Source organism: Erpetoichthys calabaricus, chromosome 4, assembly GCF_900747795.2.
Source record: "Erpetoichthys calabaricus chromosome 4, fErpCal1.3, whole genome shotgun sequence".
Lineage (NCBI taxonomy): Eukaryota > Metazoa > Chordata > Cladistia > Polypteriformes > Polypteridae > Erpetoichthys > Erpetoichthys calabaricus.
In genome coordinates, this window is record NC_041397.2 from 70,840,463 (window position 1) to 70,861,169 (window position 20,707).

General features: G+C 37.9%; 1 protein-coding gene across 1 annotated transcript in view; it reads right to left on the reverse strand.

Annotated features, from left to right (window-relative positions):
* The window catches only part of gpc5a (glypican 5a), a 1,336,984-nt gene that overhangs the window by 1,169,307 nt on the left and 146,970 nt on the right, over nt 1-20,707 (reverse strand). The window contains exon 2 of the mRNA XM_028799562.2: nt 14,925-15,086. Coding sequence (XP_028655395.1) covers nt 14,925-15,086 — 162 coding nt within the window. The remainder of the gene's footprint in view (nt 1-14,924; nt 15,087-20,707) is intronic.

A 20,707-nucleotide genomic window follows, 5' to 3' on the forward strand; every position in this document is an offset into this window, starting at 1 on the left:
GGGAAATGGGAAATTTTCAATTGACGTTCAATGCACAAATAAACACAAATACATTTAATGATGACATGTTTTGTACAGGATATGCAATTAATGATGGTAATCAATATTCATTCAACATTCATTTTATGTTTTGAAGAAAACATTACAAAGGTGTTGTCCATTTCTCCATACACATTCTGAGAGTTTGTTGTGGAAATTCTGCATTGCTCAATGTAACATGTCAAGAGGAATGCTAGCGATTTCCTCGTCAATCCTCCTTTTTTAGTTCAGCAATGGTTGCAGAACGTGTTCGGTACACTTGGCTTTTAAGATGTCCCCACAGAAAAAAAAATTGCAAACACTGAGATCTGGGGATCTCGGATGCCATGTAGTGTCACCGTTGTGTGAAATGAAGTGCCTTCCAAACAATCATTGAATAACTGCCATCGATTGTCAGGCAGTATGCGAAGTGGCTCCATCTGGGGATTTCTTTTTTAAGGCCGAACCCGTTTCTTCGAAATTACGCACCCATGTTGTAATCGCATGAGCAGACTGGACACGATCATGACATCCTAACTAGTAATGACGCCGAAATTCCCCTTGCGCAGCAGTCACACTCTCACCATTCTTATAAAAGGCCTTCACAGCAAATGCTCATTGCGCACCACTCCACTGCTCCATCATACCTAATGGCAAGGGGGTCTAAATGAGGTCACATTGGTCCCAAACAACTGCTGACGCCCCAGGTCACCAACACCTAGTTCTAAAATTTTCAGTTTCCCAGCACCAACCTGTATGTTCATAACAATCATGGAAATAAAAATAAATAAATAAATAAATGATATGTATGAAAAACACAAACAATACCTATACTTGAGATACGTACCTCCTAACAAATACCTTCATAAACAATAAAGTACACTTACAGGCCCAGAGAAAGTTGTCCAAAGGACAATCCACCCCCTTCAAAAAGACAGAACATTCTTGAAAATCCCTGTCATTTAGGAAAGTAGGAATCAACTAAACCAAAATCCTAGAAAAAATACAAACATGGGAGTTTAAGAAAGAAAATATAACTCAACAGAAGGATAGACAAGTGGTAATAAGATTTTTATACTGAATACTTCAAATACTAAATCTGACTTGCACTAATTTTAACAACATATTCACCGTAAATCTTAATCAGAATATCTTGTTTGTGAGTAAATCTTTCTCATCCATAACAAATATTTTCAAAGATCAACTTCTAAAAGAAAGATCAAAGTGTTCTGCCCAAAGGGCACTGATTCAAAGATATGGTTACAGTTTAGTTTTACAAATGTAAAAGGCAGGTTACGTGACAGGCATCTCATTCCTATCCAAAGAAAGAGCCGCATGGGTATTCTAAACCACTAAGTGCAGGAGCACAATAATTTAAAATTATAATCAAATCAAATTTTTAAAAAGTGACATAACCAGTCCTGAATTGAATTATTTCCCTTAATCTTAATAAAAAGCCTGCTTTAAATAACGTGTTTGATGTATTTCTCATGCAGCAGGTAATGCACTGCTTTTTTCAGATTTCAATCAAAGTCCATTGATATTTCACCCAGTGCCCCTTTCAGAAGCGAATGTTTAACTTCAGCTGATCATCAAATCTGAAACAGAAAAGCTTACGCCATACTGTCAAAAAGCAATGCCACTCTGGGTCAGACCTGAAGTATGACATCTTGCAAAGAATACCAAGTGATTTCTAGAAACATTTATACATTGTATGCAATTAGTAATATTTCTATAGATAGATAGATAGATAGATAGATAGATAGATAGATAATGTACAAAATCTTTAAAAGATTATTTTTTAATGATTGTTTAAACTTAATCAAAATTAATTGTAATGAGTCTGTTAACTTCATTACTCAGAGTCAATAGAATATTTATTCAATTATGAATATGTTAAATTAGCAAAATCTAATGTTAATTCATTATATTTCTGAACCCACTTTTCTAATTGAGGGTGACATGGCAGCACAGTGGTTAGTGCTTTGTCTCAATTTCAATCTTATCCCTGGTTGCTCTCTGTGTGGAGTAATGCAATCTCTGCATACTCAGGTTTTGCTCCTGAATACTAAATAAGTGCATAGTAGGTTAACTAAAATTGAACCTTCATACAATAAGTGTAAATTTGGATGTGTATGTTACTGGGATTGGCATCTTGTCTAGGGCCCGTTACCGCCTCAAGTCTGATTCTGCTGGTCCAGAATGTTATGCACCGGTTTTCACCTACAGTCCAAAGTCATACAGGTTAGGTGGATTGGCAATGCTAAATTGTCCCTCATGTGTGTTTGTGTGTGACTGTGTTCAACCTGCAATGGATTGGCACCACATCTCTGAATTATCCCTGCCTTGCACCCAGTGCTTCCTAGGATGGATTCTAGCTTTCCCAAGACCCTGCTCTGGATAAGTGGATTTTGAAAATGGACAAATGGATGGATGGATGGATTTTATTTTCCCAATACAGAATAATGACAAGCAATATCTATTCCAACAAAATCATATGTCATTAAGAAGTGAGAAAAAAGAGTATCTAGAAAAGACATGAAAACTCCACATAAGATATTAGAGAAGAGCACTAACCACTGTACAGCATTTCATTTGAATGTAAATCTCACACTACTGCTGTTTTGTAAATGTAACATAAGAGAAGAAAAAGATCAACTAATTAAACAAAGAGATTAAAGGTAGACTGACTCATTGATTGGGAAACTGCTTGCAGTCACGGGAACCCCCTAGGGCTGAATCTAGAAACCAGTGCTTCAGATCCTGGGGGGCTACAGTGGCTGTAGGTTTTCAATCCAGCCAGTTTCATAATTCATGACCAATTGCTGCTGATAATTGAACAGACATATTTTGCCTTCATTTTAATTGGCTTGGTTAATAAGATTCAGAACCCGAACCAGAACCAGCAGCCAAACGATAACAAAAGACAACGCGAGCCAACAGACAACCAGTGAACTTGACCCCATATGCAGCGATGTGTCCATTGGTTTCAATAAAATATTTGAAAAGAGAAAAAAAAAACTGTTGAGAAATGCTCATCTGTTCTGGTTCATAAAACACATTGTCAGTGCTCTCATAAAAAAAAAGGAAATCAACAGTTTTGAAAATGTCTAGTGTGGCAGAACAAGAGAAGGAGTAAATAAGATTTTAATAACAGAAAGAACAGGCCTCTAATTAGGAAACTGAACCCTCCAGGTCAAAGTGATAACTACTGAAATCACTCCTTGATATTTTAACAATGAATAGCCCTAGTCCAGGAAATACCTTCTCGTCTGTTATTGCTGTATGCTTGTTTAAAAAGATATACTTGTCTAATTGCAAAAGCTATTTACAAATCTCACAATTATGTAAACTTAAACAGACCACATCACATCTTTACATTTCATGTTTATACATAAGGCAGTTGACATATTCATTATAAAGATGCAATTTAAAATAAAGATGGATTATTCTGATAGAAAAGAGAGTCAAGGTGTATTACTGCACACAGACACACACACACACACACACATGCACATGCATCCCATACATCCCTACTGTGTAATGTGCTGTTCTTCAGTGTGAAACTCCAGGAAGTATTGTCCATTAACAGCCTTAAATGGGCATCATGCTTTTATAAAGTCTTTTTAGATATAGCACTTACGATTAAATATAAGAATATTTTAACATAATAGGAAAAATAAACAATAAAAAGCATTTATATTGTGTTTGTAGTCCCCACATCTTTCCACTGTCTGTTTGGTTTACACTGAACATACAATATATAGATGGATAGACAGGTACAGCAGAAACTTTATTTGTCCTGAGGGGAAAATGTGGCTTTTTCAGAATCAGAATATCTTTATTGTCATTGTAACAAGTACAACTAAATTAGGTGCAGTCCCTGCAGTGTCAAAATATAAATAAATATAATTAAAAAAGGATAAGAAAGGATAAGAAGAAATAAGGTAGAACAGAAACATTCAACATAAGACCTTAATTTCACATGAACACTATTGCACAAGATGTCATCTATTGCACTGCTGCATTGGAGGTGATGAGGTGGCATTCAGTGCTCTAATAGCAACAGGGTAGAAACTGTTATTCAGTCTATTAGTCTTTGTTTTGATGCTCCTATATCTTTTGCCTGATGGCAACAGTTGGAACATGTCATGAGTGGGGTGTGAGGAGTCTTTTAAGATATTTTATGCTTTCCTGAGGCAGCGAGAGCTGTGCAGTTCATCCAGAGAGGATAAAGATCAGCCGATGATCTGCTGGAGTGTTTTCCTCTGCGCTGTTGTGCAGCTGGAAAACCACACGCAGAGGCAGTAACACAGGATACTCTCGATAGAGCAGTGATAGAAGGACACCAGCAGTTTTTAGGGGATGTTATTTTTCCTGAGGACTCTCAGGAAATAAAGTCTCTGCTGAGCCTTCTTCGCCAGCTCAGCTGTGTTAACACCCCAGGACAGGTCTTCCATGATGTTGACTCCTAGGTACTGGAAGTCTGACACCTCACACAGTCCCCTCCACTGTAGAGTGGTTTGATGTCCGTTTTCTTTTTCCTGAAGTCCACAACAAGCTCCTTGGTCTTAATTGTGTTCAGGAGCAGGTTGTTGTCAGTGCACCATGCTGTCAGCTGCTCCACTTCGTCCCTGTAGGCGGATTCATCCTCCCCAGAGATGAGCCCCACCATAGTGGTGTCATCTGCAAATTTGATGATGGTGTTGCTGTGGTGGTCGGGGGCGCAGTCATGTGTGTACAGCGTGAAGAGCAGGGGGCTCAGCACACACCTCTGAGGAGAGCCGGTGCTGATGCTGATGGCTGAGGAGATGTGAGGACCCACCCTAACCCTTTGTGTGCGGTCTGTCAGGAAGTCTTTAATCCATATACAGGTGGAATACAGGAGTCCCAGGGCTAGCAGCTTGCACACCAATCTGTGAGGGAGGATGGCGTTAAAAGCAGAGCTAAAATCAATAAAGAGGAGATGAGTTTCAGGTCTGGACTTTCAAAAATGTCCCAGTTAGTCCTGTTGAAGCAGTCCTGCAGCTGCAGAGAGGCGTCATCAGGCCAGGTTGTGATGGATCTTGTGGTGGTAGGAGCAGATTTACGGAAAGGGGAGTATGCAGGAATCATCAGAAGTGACATGTGGCCAGACTGGGCCAGGTGTGGAAGCTGTTTAGCTCTGTAGCCCAGCTTGATGTTTGAGTAGACCTTGTCTAATGTGTTGGCTCCTCTAGTAGCACACTTCACGTGCTGGTGGAGTTTGGGGAGCACTGCTTTTAAATCCACATGATTAAAGTCCCCTTGCGATAATGAACACTGCATCAGGGTAACAGCTTTGTTGGCTGCTAATGCTGCTGTATAAATGTCTCAGAGCAAAGTTAGCATTAGCAGCTGGTGGTATGTAAACAACGGTGATCATTACCACATTGAACTCCCGCGGTAAATAGATAGTTCTACATTTCACAGTCATGTACTCCAAGTCAGGGGAGCAATGGCTATCCACTATCACTGCATCTGTGCACCAGTTATTATTGATGTACACACACACACACCCTCCTCTGCTCTTACCGGAGTCTGTAGTCCTGTCATAGCGCTGCGATATATAGCCTGTTAGCTCAATAGCCAAGTCCGGTATGCATGAATGAAGCCAGGTTTCCGTGAACACAAACAAGCTACTGTCCTTGATCATGCGGTCTGATGCAACCTGAAGCCTCAGTTCATCCATCTTGTTGACAATAGATCTGGCGTTAGCGAGGAAAAGGCTTGGAAGCGGAGGTTTGTGAGGCTGTCTCCGTAGTCTAGCTAGTGTGCCGGCCCTGCATCTTCGCTTCTGCTTCCTCTCTCTGCGCCACCTTCGTCATCGGCTTCCGGGGATGGTAATCCACGGGGAGCTGGGTGTCCTGGCTATATCCACCGGAATGCTGTGCGAGTGAATGAATTCTGCCATAACACTCCCCTCACAGCAGACACTGATCTTAAGAAGATTGTCCCGGGTTGTAGTATATGTTCGCCCAACAGGATGTAGAATGAACTAAAACCAACACACACACAAAACAAAACTCTGAAGTGGAGAGCACCGAGCTGCTGCGACTATGTGCGCCACCATGCTAGATTATTAAATAAATAATTAAATGCACACACCCACACACACTATGGTCTGAATGTACATCAGTGTGACTAAAAAGAAAGAAAAGTTCTGACTTGACTGTCACAGTCAACAATGTTTCTTGACACACTTCTGCTGAATAATTTGTTGGCTGAAAGTCCTCAGTGTTAGTGTGTCAGAGAGAGGATGTGCAGCATTGCTCATTACGGCACTCAGTTTTGACTTCTTTCTCTCATCTATTACTAACTCCAGTCAGTCGAGTGTATGTCCCATAAGTGAGCCTGCCCTTTTACTTATCTTGCCGATTCGATGGGCCTCTCTTGAAGTGCTGTTACCAGCCCAAAACAAAGCACTGTGGAAAATTGCACTGGCCACCACTGAGATGTAGAAAATGTGAAGGGTGTCACTATGCACGTTAAAGGAATGTAGTCTCCCAAGAAAAAAAAGCCTGCTCTGACCTTTCTTATATAGTTTGTCTGTCATGAGACCAGTCCAGCTTGTCATTGATGTGGACCACCAAGTACTTGTAGCAATGCAACACCTCCACATTCACATCCATTGAAAAGTGACCAGGCGAAGAGACTCATTTCAAAAGCATTATACTTTAAAGGATTAAAGGACAACTGAATCCACGTGTTAGATATTTTTGTTTTGAGGATGGCATTTAGGCCTTTTTGTGTTTTGTTCTGGTGGAGTTGCATGCTAATGATATCATCATCCATCCATCCATCCATCCATTTTCCAACCCACTGAATCCGAACACAGGGTCACGGGGGTCTGCTGGAGCCAATCCCAGCCACCACAGGGCACAAGGCAGGAACCAATCCCGGGCAGGGTGCCAACCCACCGCAGGATATCATCATGTAAGAAAAAATTTTTGCTAACTCACTGCAGCACGAAATTAATAAAAATTAACTTATAGAACTGCTTACTGAATTAAATTATGTTAAGTGCATAATAAAAGTATAGCTAAAAGCTGTTTTGAATAATTTGTTGAAATGGATGACCGCTCCATGTAGCACAGGTGTAGCAGTTCTGCCATTGACTAGTTTGGCTGTCAGTAGTCTTCACAAACACAACAGATAAAAACCCGACAAACCAACTCCATATTACATTATTATGATTGTGGGTACATCTTATTTAACATTAACTAACAGTAGTTATTTGACTTTGGGAAAAAATTCTTAGGCTTGTGGCAGATGTTCGAGAATGCTGGGTTTTGGTACTGTGTTGATGAAGGGCTGCAATACAATGAAAAATGCTTAATATAAGAGTCACTGAATAGTTGTTTTTTACTGAGATTTCTTTCATTGTATGCACTTCTAACACCACTAACAGTATTCCATCAATATTCCACTTTCTAAACACAGTAGGGTCATGGGGAAGCTGCAGCCTATCCCAGCAAGCACAGAGTACAAGGCAGGAACAATCCCTAGATAGGGCGCCAGGCCTAGGGGCCAAATTAGCATTGCCAGTCTACCTGACTTGCATATCTTTTTGCCCTGCCCAGGGTTAATTTCCACTTTGCATCCAATGTTGCCGGGATAGTCTTTGCTGTTCCCTGACCCTCAAATGGATTTTGAGGCTTTAAAATAATAATAATAATAAAAATCCATCTGCCAATGGTGCAGAAGAAGCATTTAATTAAGCATAAGTATATGAAAGAACTTGCAAATTGGTATCTAAATCTTTTATATCATAATATGTGCTTATTTTTTGTGGCTAATGTTGTTTCATTGCCTAAATAAATGGCATGAACGCATTGCTATTACTTTGTAGTAGCCTATCTAATAAGAAAGATAATAAAAATATTGCAAGTGAGAAGGAAATGAAACAATTTTAAATAAAAGTATGCTTTTTCCACAAATATGCAGCTGTTTTTCTCTGATAAGATCAAGCTGGAAGACAGCTAACAGCTCAGTTATACTACACTGAAATGCATCAGCTATAAGAGAACACAGCAGGTAGTGGGTAATCATTATCACATAAACCATGAGGAAGCCATTCGAAAAAACTTCCATTACAAAAATAAAAATGAAATGAAGTGTTTCCATGACTTGAAAATAGGTGCCCTTTGTAACAACTACACCTGCCAGAAAAGCACCAGATGCTGAAATAAAAAACCTCAGCTCATTTTTTTTTTTGTCTAAAAAATAAATGTGTTTCAAATTACATGACCACTTCATCCATTCTGTAGAAACTAAGTACACCTCACTTTCTCTTTTTTATTTTTTTGATTATGCTGGCACTTACATTATTGACTGATTGGAAAAAGTACACATTTCTTAATTCATAAGGATTTACATGCTCTTTAGAAGTTTGGTCTTTATAGATTATTGCAGAAGAAACTTACAGTGACTAGGCAGTTAAAGCAAAGGAGATAGTGAGGTCTAGTGGATTGCGGCACACTTTAAAATGTTAAGGCAGCTGATTTAAATCCAGCCTGTGATGCACTGTGTGACTATAAGCAAGTCACTCAACCTGCTAATTTGCTTATAATACCCTAGTATTTATACAGCTCTTTAGGAGGATGTCCATTATAAGAAATTGCTATAAATAAGGAATTTTATGATCTGTTTGAAATCTTCATAGAATCACTTACTGAACAAATTAATTAAAAATAAATAAGTAACTGTTTCTGAAATAGAGGGACAAAATGTAAAACTGAAATCTACAAAATGTAGATTTGAATGTGAATGTTCTCTATTTCTATACCCAGCATAGCTTAACTGATAATAAGTAATATCTTAAGTACACTTTTAAAGGTTTACAGTGTTTATTATTGTCTTAAATGCTGCTTAGGCTGTCAGGGGTCAAAGCCCGGGGCTCATACCCGACTCTAAACTGTCCAATGACTCCCTAGTAGCTCTTAACCAAAATGGGCATTTTAGCAAGTGACAGACAACCAGGTTCCTTTAGGCAAAGTTCAAAGTGCATGCTGATTTAAACAAAGTCCAAATAACAGAGTACAATGTAGATAATAAATAAAGTCAATAGATAATTCATAAAAACAGTGCTCTTGTGGTGGTTAAACCAAACAACATTTTAAAATCTCTTTTAGAAGCACTTCAAGACATCCAGTAGGGCTCTGTCTCCCCAGCTCATCCCAGTGGTTCTTCCCAGTTGGAGACAACCTCGACAGCTGCAGTCACCTTCTCCTGACACACCTAGCTGGCCCTTTGTCTTCTTATACACTGCTTTGTGCTTCCTGGATCCATGCGAGGGTTACTCCAAGTATTTGCTTATACAATTCATCAGGGACCCTCTCAGAGAGCCATTTCCCCTCATGTGGCTCGACCACCTTGCCCCCATTCCTCCACACTAATTCGCCTTCTCAACGCTGCCTTGACGTTTCTTTAGCAACAATCCTCCAACCACTCGGTCCTCTTTTTTTTTTCCATCCCATACTGCTCGGGATAAAAGATCTATTAAAAAGATTAATTATGCACTCTGAAGAACTAATGAGTCAATCGGCCAGGCTGTGTGCATCTGCACACGAGTGTATGATCTGCTGACCACTTCATCAACACCACGCAGCCACTCCACCATGTTACAACACACATGCATGCCACTACCAAGCTCCACCGCACTGTTGGTTTTTTTTTTTAGACTTACAACGATACAGACCTCACCTCATGACATAGTCTTCTTAATGTAGACATCCTGGAGGGAGTTTATGGAGAGAAGAAATACGGACAACTTGTTTTAATGGGATAAACATAAAGAGTCCAATCATTTCTAAAATCACAATGGACATTCTCTTCTCTCCTTAATTATCAAGGTTTTCACACCCAAGTACTGTACATTTGATTAAACTCTTAGATATCATGTCTCCATATCAATGCATCTGCATGCATTGTTGTTCTGAAACAGCATTTTGGTAACATTTCTGAGGAGTCAAAATATCTTTAAGTGTATTTTTATCTTTTTAACAGATTCAATGAACAGATCTGAGTTACAGTGTCAGTACATCACAAAATGTTTATTTAAACCATCCCTTCTACATCCCAAAAAGTTGCGCGATAACCTTCTCTCTTGAAGAGGTAAACTTAAAGGAATATTAAACCCAGAAAATATATTTGTTTTATAAGTTACTGAACTCTTTATAGTGTTGGCTGAGAAAACAAAAAAAACCCAAAACTGTCACATTACTTGTGTCGTGTAGTCCACATGTCAGTCATCCAGTCACTTGCTGAAAATGTGCAAAACATTTTTTTTTTCCTGAAAACATTGTTAACTAGTTACTTCTGGAATTTTCAGTGCGGACAGAAACAGAAAACCTAAAGACTCATGGGAAAGACTTGAATTGAAGACAGGATACTTGACCAAGAAATGACAAAGAGAGGAAGGCCTTCAAGTCAATAAAATCACTCCAGTGATTTGAGTGGAGCATTCCTTTAAACAACTTTTTTTGTAGGAGGATAAGTTTGATGATGTTGTTCCTTTGACTGCTCTTTGAACTCTGGTTCAAAGTGATTGTGTATCACCAATGGTGATTCAAGAAAAAAGCTTTCACCTTCAGCCACATATTGAGAATGTAATCTAAAAACATGGACATAACTTTTTCTGCACAGTTTTGCAATCGTTTTTTAGAAACCAAAGTATGCACACTTTGAATATTCTTAAACTTTAATAATTCTGGGAGCTCAGCTGCAAAATTTGTGGTTAGAATCTTTTGGCCATATCAGATGAGGTCTTCAACACAATGAAGTAATGCCAAAGTGACTGCTGATGGCTGGCAAAAACCAGTAAGATGCCAATGGGCTATGCTTGGCCTTTCTCAGAATACACAATTTGTGAAGCACATCAGCTTTTACTATCAGCAATGTCTATAGTACATTTTTAACTGCCTGTGAATGTTCATTTTGAATTCAATAGCAGGTTGTTTAAAATGTACATCATAGGACAATATACATTATTTATTTATTGATTGTTTGTATTATTTGTCTGCGAGTCAGTATCTTTTTTTAAGGATTCTGCTGCTGTATGCATCTAAATTTCCCTTTGGGATTAATAAAGGTTATCTAATCTAATCTAATTTATTCTAATCTAATACTTTTTGAAGGTAAAATGTCCATGGTGTTGCAATAGCAAGGGGAACGTTTCAAATTAACCAAATAATACTTTCCAATCATTTTTTGATTATTTTGTCTGAGGTATTACAGTGTTACAAAATCTTTTAGGCAACTCTCATATATCAGTTTGCCACTGAAACTAACCATCCAACTTCATTTTGAGAAAATGAAAGACCCTTGTAGATGTAGAAAATGTGCATATTCCACACAGACAGGGGTGTTTCCTACATACCAAATATTGCTATGCCTATATAAATACAGTATAATAACTCTGTACGTCTAAAATTCCTGGGATTGATGCTTACTAGGAAAATGTTTTACCACGTTGATGACATGGTAAGAGATAATATATATATTCAGGAGAAGTAAGGGCCAGTGCTCAGTGTGACTGTGTGTTGGCTTATGGAGTACTACTGTACATAATACATAATGACCTCTCGGATATGAATGGAATTGGGAGCAGGATAATACAAAACATCAAGATGAATTAAGGATAGAAATATGAAGAGCAAATGAAATCACTCTTCTATATATTTAAATTTAAAATATTCTAATAACATTAACACACACTTAGAACATAAATACATAGTAGAAATCAATTTACTATAAAAGCAAGCCACATGGAGAATTTGTTTTTTTACAAGTACAAAACTTTCATACACATTTTGGGTTTCTTTTGCTCATCCATCCTGCAATTCAACTATCATGCCAGAACTGTTTTGCTCACATTTTCATTGGCAGGCTTTAGAGTTTAACTTAATTCAGTTAATTTTTTATATATCATAGTTCATAAAGGCCCAGAAGACAATTGAAGACATTCATTTAAAATAAAACAAACCACCATATCTAAATACCAATATACATTTATAAATACAGATGTATATTCTGAAGAGCAATTCTGTTCAGTGTAATTAACTGCTCAGTCAATGGGTGTATCATACTGTATGTGAGCACAATGCTACTCAAAGCAGTTAGGAAAACACCAACAGATCGTGCGTGCGTGCGTGCGTGCGTGCGTGTGTGTGTGTGTGTGTGTGTGTGTGTGTGTGTGCGTGCATGCATGCAGTGCAGAAGCATTAAGGCAGCGGTTCTCAAACTGTGGGGCGCGAGTAACAAAAAAAAACAAGAATCGAAAATATGAAAAATACATCTATAGAAACCAAAACAAATTAATTTAAACTACATTCTGTTACTAGAAAAATAAATCTAGAGTTAGATTAATGTCGATAAAAGTTAAGTAGGTATAATAAAAAGAACAAATTGGTATTAGTGGGGTCCTTTCAAAAAAACGTTAGGGGGGGCGCGATTAAAACTGTTATGAAAACTCGGGTCGCAAATACTTAAAGGCTGAGAAACGCTGCATTAAGGGTTACGGCTGAGAGGATAATATCTGGAACAATAACAACCTTCTGGTGGTTTACACACAACAATGTCACAGGATTGAGAATAGCCCATCACTCAAAAAATATCAAGCTACCTGCAATCACATCACTAGAAACATACCATGATATAAAGGGGTTCAAACAGGGCACTGTTAGAGTATTGCCAAAATCAGCTTATCGAAACATACAATTAATTTATTGGATAGGGTATAGCAGCCAACAATCCAACAAAGTTTCTTTGTCAATGACAAATATGAAGGTGTAATTACAAAGGGCATTGGAACATAAGCAATGGATCCCAGAAAACTGGGAAAACATTATGTAACCCGGTAATTCATACTGATAGTAGGTTCAGGACTTTGCAAAAAGTCCATGAGTCCAGGACTTTATTCTGTTGGTTGAAATGGTAGTCAATTTGTTGGTGATATCCTTGATATTAGCAGAGAAATACTTTAATGTCACAGTATATCAGAACCTCATTATTAATTTGGTGTCTTTCTTCATATCAACAGTTTATACCTCAGCAATTAAGCTACAATATATAGAAAAGAAATCCACCATCAAACCATTGGAAAGCAACTGTGGAGGATTATATTGCAGACAACATGGACTAACGCCCTTATGCCACACATGTAACAATTAAGAAATCAAACTTACAGTAAGATGGTACCTAATAAAGTGACCACTCAGTAAGGTAAAGTTTTTTTTCCCTTTGGTGGTTACAGCAAGTTTGTACCAAGTTACCAAAGTCCTGCAGCTTTAAGTTTGCTTCATAGGACAGTTCTGGCATTAGTGTGACATGTTTTCAAATAAATCCATAGACCAAATATCCTTGTTTTAAAAGTTTTAATAAAATTCAAAGCAAAACAGTTCACACAAAAGTTAAAAAAAAAAAAGAAATTTATTAAAGAAAGAAAAAGTTCTTGTTTCATTTCTGTAAATTTGGTCACAAAGTCGTACTTTCAAATATTTATATTAAAACAGTCAGAAACCTGTATGCCAATTTGCTATTTGCAAACTTATCTGAAATTCCAAGCTAGCAATAAGACTAACTGGTTTAATTAGCACTCAGTTTTACAGATATAGCAATGGAAGTTCTATTTCAGGTTGAATTACAAAGAGAAAAAGACTATACTATATCTAAGAAACTGATTTTCTATTATTGAAATTAAGCAATTCTAATATTAACATTAAAACCTCTAAGACTGGCTCTTACAGTGGTAATCAAGGAAATGTAAAGCACATTAATAAGAAGTAAGAAGAGCTAAGGCTTGCAATGAGGAACAGAAAGAACACTTATGACAATTTAATGAATCTGGAATGTATAAACTTCTGGGTGTCAATGATTCATGAGGCAAGTCATAGACTTGCTGATCTGTGCAAATCAACCTTACATACAGAAGTCAAGATGGGATATGCTCAAAAGCCACAAAGCAGCAGTGAAACTCAAGTGTAGGGTATACTACATAGTTGTGGCCACTATAAATAATAAACAGTAGTTCAGGCCAAAAGAAGGACAAAGATTTGTATTTAGACGATGTGATCTTAAAGACTTCACACAGGCTAATTTCAAGGGGGATGACATTAGACAACAGCTTTTTCCACAAACAACAGACCATGTTAAACCATACGGCAGCATTCCAAACCAGCGTTAAGGAGGGCAGATCAATCAAGTACTGGGTAACTAAATGAGTCCAATGAACTAAGTGCTTTCCACTCATTTTGAAACTTTTAAATTGGCTTGCATTTAAACCATGCTGATAAAATAAAATCTATCAATAGCAAAAGGTGACAGGAAATGCAATAAAATTACTATTATAACCCAAATGTGCCTATTATTTTACAGTCACTCTTCTAAAGCCATGTTAATCAAGAATTCAAATCATGACATTTATTTGCAGTGAAAGTTAAACAAGCTAAACAGTGGAAAGGCAAACTGTGGTAAGTGGTAATTACAGATTTAATTTAAAGAGATTTACAGATCAATTAATTTTATAATGACCTTTGCCTTTTCCCTTGCACATAATAGTTTCATTACACAGTAAAACTGATTTGTTTTTGAGCTTTTACAGATGAATTATCATGTAAGTGTTATACATTTTTCTATTAGCATTTTATTAGAATTATGATTAATTTAGTTTGAGTGTATATTGCACACAAGTGTGCATGTAATTGTGGGTAAAGCGTGACTATTTTAATATATAAAATAAAAGGCAACATTCAGTTAATAAACTGTAAAACAACAGCATTATAAAGTCTAACATGAAACATGTTGAATACAAATTCATAATATCCTTATGAAGATGTTTAACTTTTGAAAATTAGATTTTTTATTATTAGCAGTTTAGTGATACTTACCCTGAATTGCAGCAACATTCTTTGAAATTAAAAACTTCAGGCTTGAGCTGGATATCTGCAATAAATTCTGAATGTCCTGTCGGGCTGCTATTTGGTACTTCTCCTCCATCCTCCTGGTGCAGCATGTTAGGGATTTGGTAGTGCAAACTTGTAGTTCGGTACCTTTAGATAGAAAGAAATTATATATAAATACAGTATATAGTACATATACACACATATCTTATACATTCAATTCTGAAATCATTTACTATTTTACTTATGCAGTGACTGAGACATTGTGCTGTGTGAGGGATTGCCGGCCATATATTCCCTGCCCTCCTTGCAGCATGGAGGTGCCCCGAATGCCAGCAGGGAATCATGAACCTTGGAGTTTTTCTTCACAGCCCTGCTGGATACCATGGGGGCCGCCAAGAGTCGCTGCAGGGAGGCCAAGGGATTTATGCTTTCCGTATAGCCCGGAAGTATTTCCAAGTCACGGGAACGGAAGAAATGATATACTTCCGGGCTGAAGAAAAGGAGAAGTTTTTACATGACCCGGAAGTGATAGAAAGTCACATGGACTGAAGGACAGAACCACTTCCGGGTCAAGGACTATAAAAGGATTGTGGAAAATCCCAGACGTTGAGCTGAGCTGGGTGGAAGGGTGGCAACGCGTCTGGGAGTGGAGGATTGATTATTGTATTGGTTATTATAGGGATTATTGTGTAGTGATTGTGTATTATATGAGTATAGTGGAGTGTAGAGTGCTTGGTGCGCATTATTATTATAAAATAAAGTCATATTGGACTTTTACCTGGTGTCTGACGTCTGGTCTGAGGGTTCAAGTGGTCGACAGTAACTCTATCTGTTACAGCTGTAAATATGGCACTGTCCTTTGGATGAGACATAAAACCGAGGTCCCGACTCTGGTCGTTAAAGATTCCTGGGTACCTTACAAAAACAGTAGGGTTTATCCTGATATCCTGGATAAATTGCCCATTATGGCCTCATCCATTCTGGCCCCCTAATCATCCCATGTTTCACCTTTACCACCTTCACCACTGGCACAATAATGGCTGCTGTTGCATCATCCAGATGGATGCTACACATTGGAGGTGGTTGATGTGGTTCCCCTCTGTCTATGTAATGCACTTTGAGTATCATTAGAAGCACTATATACTGTAAATGTAATTCATTATTATTATTACTTTTAGATACTTAAAGAGCACATGCAGGTCTTATAACAGCAAAAGGACCTTCAGTTCTTTCTTTTTTTTTTTTACCAGGGAGCAGTCTTTCTTTCCCAAGAACATCATTTAGAGTCTGAATGTAACTGCTCTGTTTTTATTGCCATTTTTACATTTGATTATTTGTTTAGAATACTCTCTTAGTAGAATTATTTTAGCCTTGGGTGACACAGTAGCTAATACTACTGCCTCAAGGTGCCAGCATCCTGGGTTCTAATCCCATACCTGGTCATTATCTATATGGATTATGCATTTCCCCCATGTCCTTGGGTACTCACAAGTTTGTGGATTTACAAGTGGGTCTTGCTATGGAGTGGTGCCCTGTCCAGGACTAACAGAATTTTGTCTGGCACAATGCAACTCAGAATTGCATTAGGCAAGTTTGGGAATGTTATATTATGCTTAGTATCATGTGACACCACTCATTCAAAATGTTACATGTTCTACAAGTTATATCCTGAAAGATACTGAAACAATGGAGACAATTCATGGTAAATATTCTTGGGTTAGTTCCAAGATCCTATGAGATTTACAAATCATTGATAAATGTTTAAGGTACCAGCAAGCCCTTGTTAAAATAATTAAATGTACACTAATTCTGGGTGGTCATCTAACATTAACATGAATCAACTGCTAAATCTCACAACCTAACAAATACAAATAGATCTATCAATTTTTTGAGTCATGTTTATCTGTAGTTTGTTTAATGACTGCAGTTGCATCTGCCAAAAAGCCCATTTACACCAACCTGATCCACCCAGGACCATGTGATATCAGCTATAAAGACAATTTGTAGCTTTTTCACAAGAAAAGGTCAAGTCACAGTCAAGCTTGTATATTTTACGGATTTCCACTATCCAAAAGATTACTTTCATGAAGCTCAGTTTTTTTTCATGAAGCTTATATGAAAATAATTAGATAAAAGTATTTTTTCATGGTACTAACATTCATTCCTAATTCTTAGTAGATTTATTGTTATTAGAGCTGTGCATGCATACCAATGAACAGTGACTATTCTTCATACATTTATCCACCATTTTCAAATCTGTTTAACTAACATAACAGCCATGAGGGAAGAAATATTGTCAACACAGGGCATGAAAGTGTCCCTCTGAGGACAACAATAAAATAAAATGAGTGTAAACGAATGCTGAACTCTAGAAACTAGGATTTAGTTAGAAGTGAAAGCAAGCCAAAGGGAAATTTAACTATATATAATTGAGATAAACTAGAAGCTGTAAATCAAACAGAATAAATACCAACAGAGATAAAAAAGGGGTGAACATTTAAAAAGGAAAAAAAATACATTAAGAAATGAGACATGCTTTCTTGGAAGATAAGTAAAAACTAACCAATAAAAGTTACATGGGCCAGATCAAGATCAGCTTGTGTTCGCTTAAAAAAACAAAGTCTGAAGTGTTACAAGGAAGTGATGAGGGATGAGTTGACAAAAATGTCACTCCTTGCAACAGCTGGTGTTAAAATCATTGCTTCTTAACCCTGGCCTTGTTGACCATTGTGGTTGCAGGATTTGGTTCCAAAAGTCTTAATCAGATGCCTGTTTCTGATGTTAACTGATGGTACATTCCACTCTGTCAACAATCTCATCAGAAATTACTGATATATTAACTGTATATAGTCATGGTGGGCGGCACGGTGGCGCAGTGGTAATGCTGCTGCCTCACAGTAAGGAGACCTGGGTTTGCTTCCTGGGTCCTCCTTGTGTGGAGTTTGCATGTTCTCCCCGTGTCTGCGTGGGCTTCCTCCAGGTGCTCCGGTTTCCTCCCACAATCCAAAGACATGCAGGTTAGGTGCATTGGCGATCCTAAATTGTACTTGGTGTGTGTGTGTGTGTGCCCTGCGGTGGGCTGGCACCATGCCCGGGATTTGTTCCTGCCTTGTGCTGGCTGGGATTGGCTCCAGCAGACCCCCGCGACCCTGTGATCGGATATAGCAGGTTGGAGAATGGATGGATGGATAGTCATAGTTTTTGATGTACATATTTATGATCAGCAATATGAATATTCTTGGACTTTAATTCCTTTATTTTTTTCTTAAAGGAACTGCCAATTAACAAGTAGATACAAATAACAAAATACCTACTATCCCAGTGTAGCAAACCAAAATAAACAAAATAACAAACAGTTATTAGGAGTAAACAGACACGTAACAGATACAAGAAATGCACAAATGGTAGACACCAAGAAGACCTTGGATGTGTACCTTGCAGATTTTAAATAGTAACAGTCAAAACAAGCTACGCAAATCAGGAAATGTTAAGGCATAAAACCACAAACCAAAGAGCATAAAAGTTATGAAGGACAAATTTTCATGCAATGACAAAGAGATTAAAGACTGTTACAAAATAAAACTGCAAAGCATGGTAACAAGCAATAAAATATAGTAAATTAAAAAGTGAGTGTAGATTTAACGAAAAGATTGACTTAATGCCTCACTGTGAGATAGATTAAAAGAACGCTGAATTGCAGGAGCAGTGGAACTTAAAGGGATAACAAATAAAAAGCATGACAGAGGACAGGGGGTGTTCAGGATATGAATGTTAAGAGGAAAGCAGCTTCATAAACTGACCTAGGAAGAGAGTTCCAAAGAGTGAACGGCTACAATAGTGAATGAACTTTTGGAAGGGGTGGGTGTTAAAAGTATTAAAAAATTATACAGCATGAAAACCATTCATATAACATATGTTTATGTTAGAGGTAATCAGGTAATGACAAGAAGAACTTCAAACTGATAAACATGTATGAACCAGATACAGAAAGTGAAAAAAATATTAGTAATAGATTGCAGGGAATTTCTGCTACTTAACTAACATGCTGGGTATTTTTCCTGATTCTGTGATCTAAGGGAGCTTCTCTGTAATTGCAGTTTAAAGTAATGGTAGATGTATGAAGAGTTGTATGGTTTATGGGGATGAAACACGGCCAATGGAAGGGAAAACACAAAGCAAAAATAGAAAGGTCTGAGATGGGAATGATCAGGTGGATGTTTCTCAAGTTCTACCGAAATGCAGTATGCAATATATATGCACTACAGCATAGAAATATTATCATAATGAAGTTCTCAATATTATACTAATATGCTGCATGTAATTGTTGCATTTAAAAACTGCATGCAAACCAAATGAAAGCAAGCAAACCAAATCTCAATACTTCTGTTTTTTGCAATTACAAATGATATATTTTATGTGTATTTAAACTGATTCTGCTATAAAATTAAAAATTAAATTAAATCAGTCATACTTATATTAGTTATTGTACATACTAAATGTATATATATATATATATATATATATATATATATATATATATATATATATATATACACAGTGGGCACGGAAAGTATTCAGACCCCCTTCAATTTTTCACTCTTTGTTATATTGCAGCCATTTGCTAAAATCATTTAAATTAATTTTTTTCCTCATTAATGTACACACAGCACCCCATATTGACAGACAAAAAAAAGAAATTTTGAAATTGTTGCAGATTTATTAAAAAAGAAAAACTGAAATATCACATGGTCCTAAGTATTCAGACCCTTTGCTGTGACACTCATATATTTAACTCGGGTGCTTTCCATTTCTTCTGATCATCCCTGAGATCACCTTCATTTGAGTCCAGCTGTGTTTGATTATACTGATTGGACTTGATTAGGAAAGCCACACACCTGTCTATATAAGACCTTACAGCTCACAATGCATGTCAGAGCAAATGAGAATCATGAGGTCAAAGGAACTGCCTGAAGAGCTCAGAGACAGAATTGTGGCAAGGCACAGATCTGGCCAAGGTTACAAAAAAAATTTCTGCTGCACTTAAGGTTCCCGAGAGCACAGTGGCCTCCATAATCCTTAAATGGAAGATGTTTGGGACGACCAGAACCCTTCCTAGAGCTGGCCGTCCGGCCAAGCTGAGCTACCGGGGGAGAAGAGCCTTGGTGAGAGAGGTAAAGAAGAACCCAAAGATCACTTTGGCTGAGCTCCAGAGATGCAGTCAGGAGATGGGAGAAAGTTGTAGAAAGTCAACCATCACTGCAGCCCTCCACCAGTCAGGGCTTTATGGCAGAGTGGCCTGTCGGAAGCCTCTCCTCAGTGCAAGACACATGACAGCCCGCATGGAGTTTGCTAAAAGACACCTGAAGGACTCTGAGATGGTGAGAAATAAGATTCTCTGGTCTGATGAGACCAAGATAGAACTCTTTGGCCTTAATTCTAAGCGGTATGTGTGGAGACAACCAGGCACTGCTCATCACTTGTCCAATACAGTCCCCACAGTGAAGCATGGTGGTGGCAGCATCATGCTGTGGGGGTGTTTTTCAGCTGCAGGGACAGGACGACTGGTTGCAATCGAGGGAAAGATGAATGTGGCCAAGTACAGGGATATCCTGGACAAAAACCTTCTCCAGAGTGCTAAGGACCTCAGACTGGGCCGAAGGTTTACCTTCCAACAAGACAATGACCCTAAGCACACAGCTAAAATAACGAAGGAGTGGCTTCACAACAACTCTGTGACTGTTCTTGAATGGCCCATCCAGAGCCCTGAC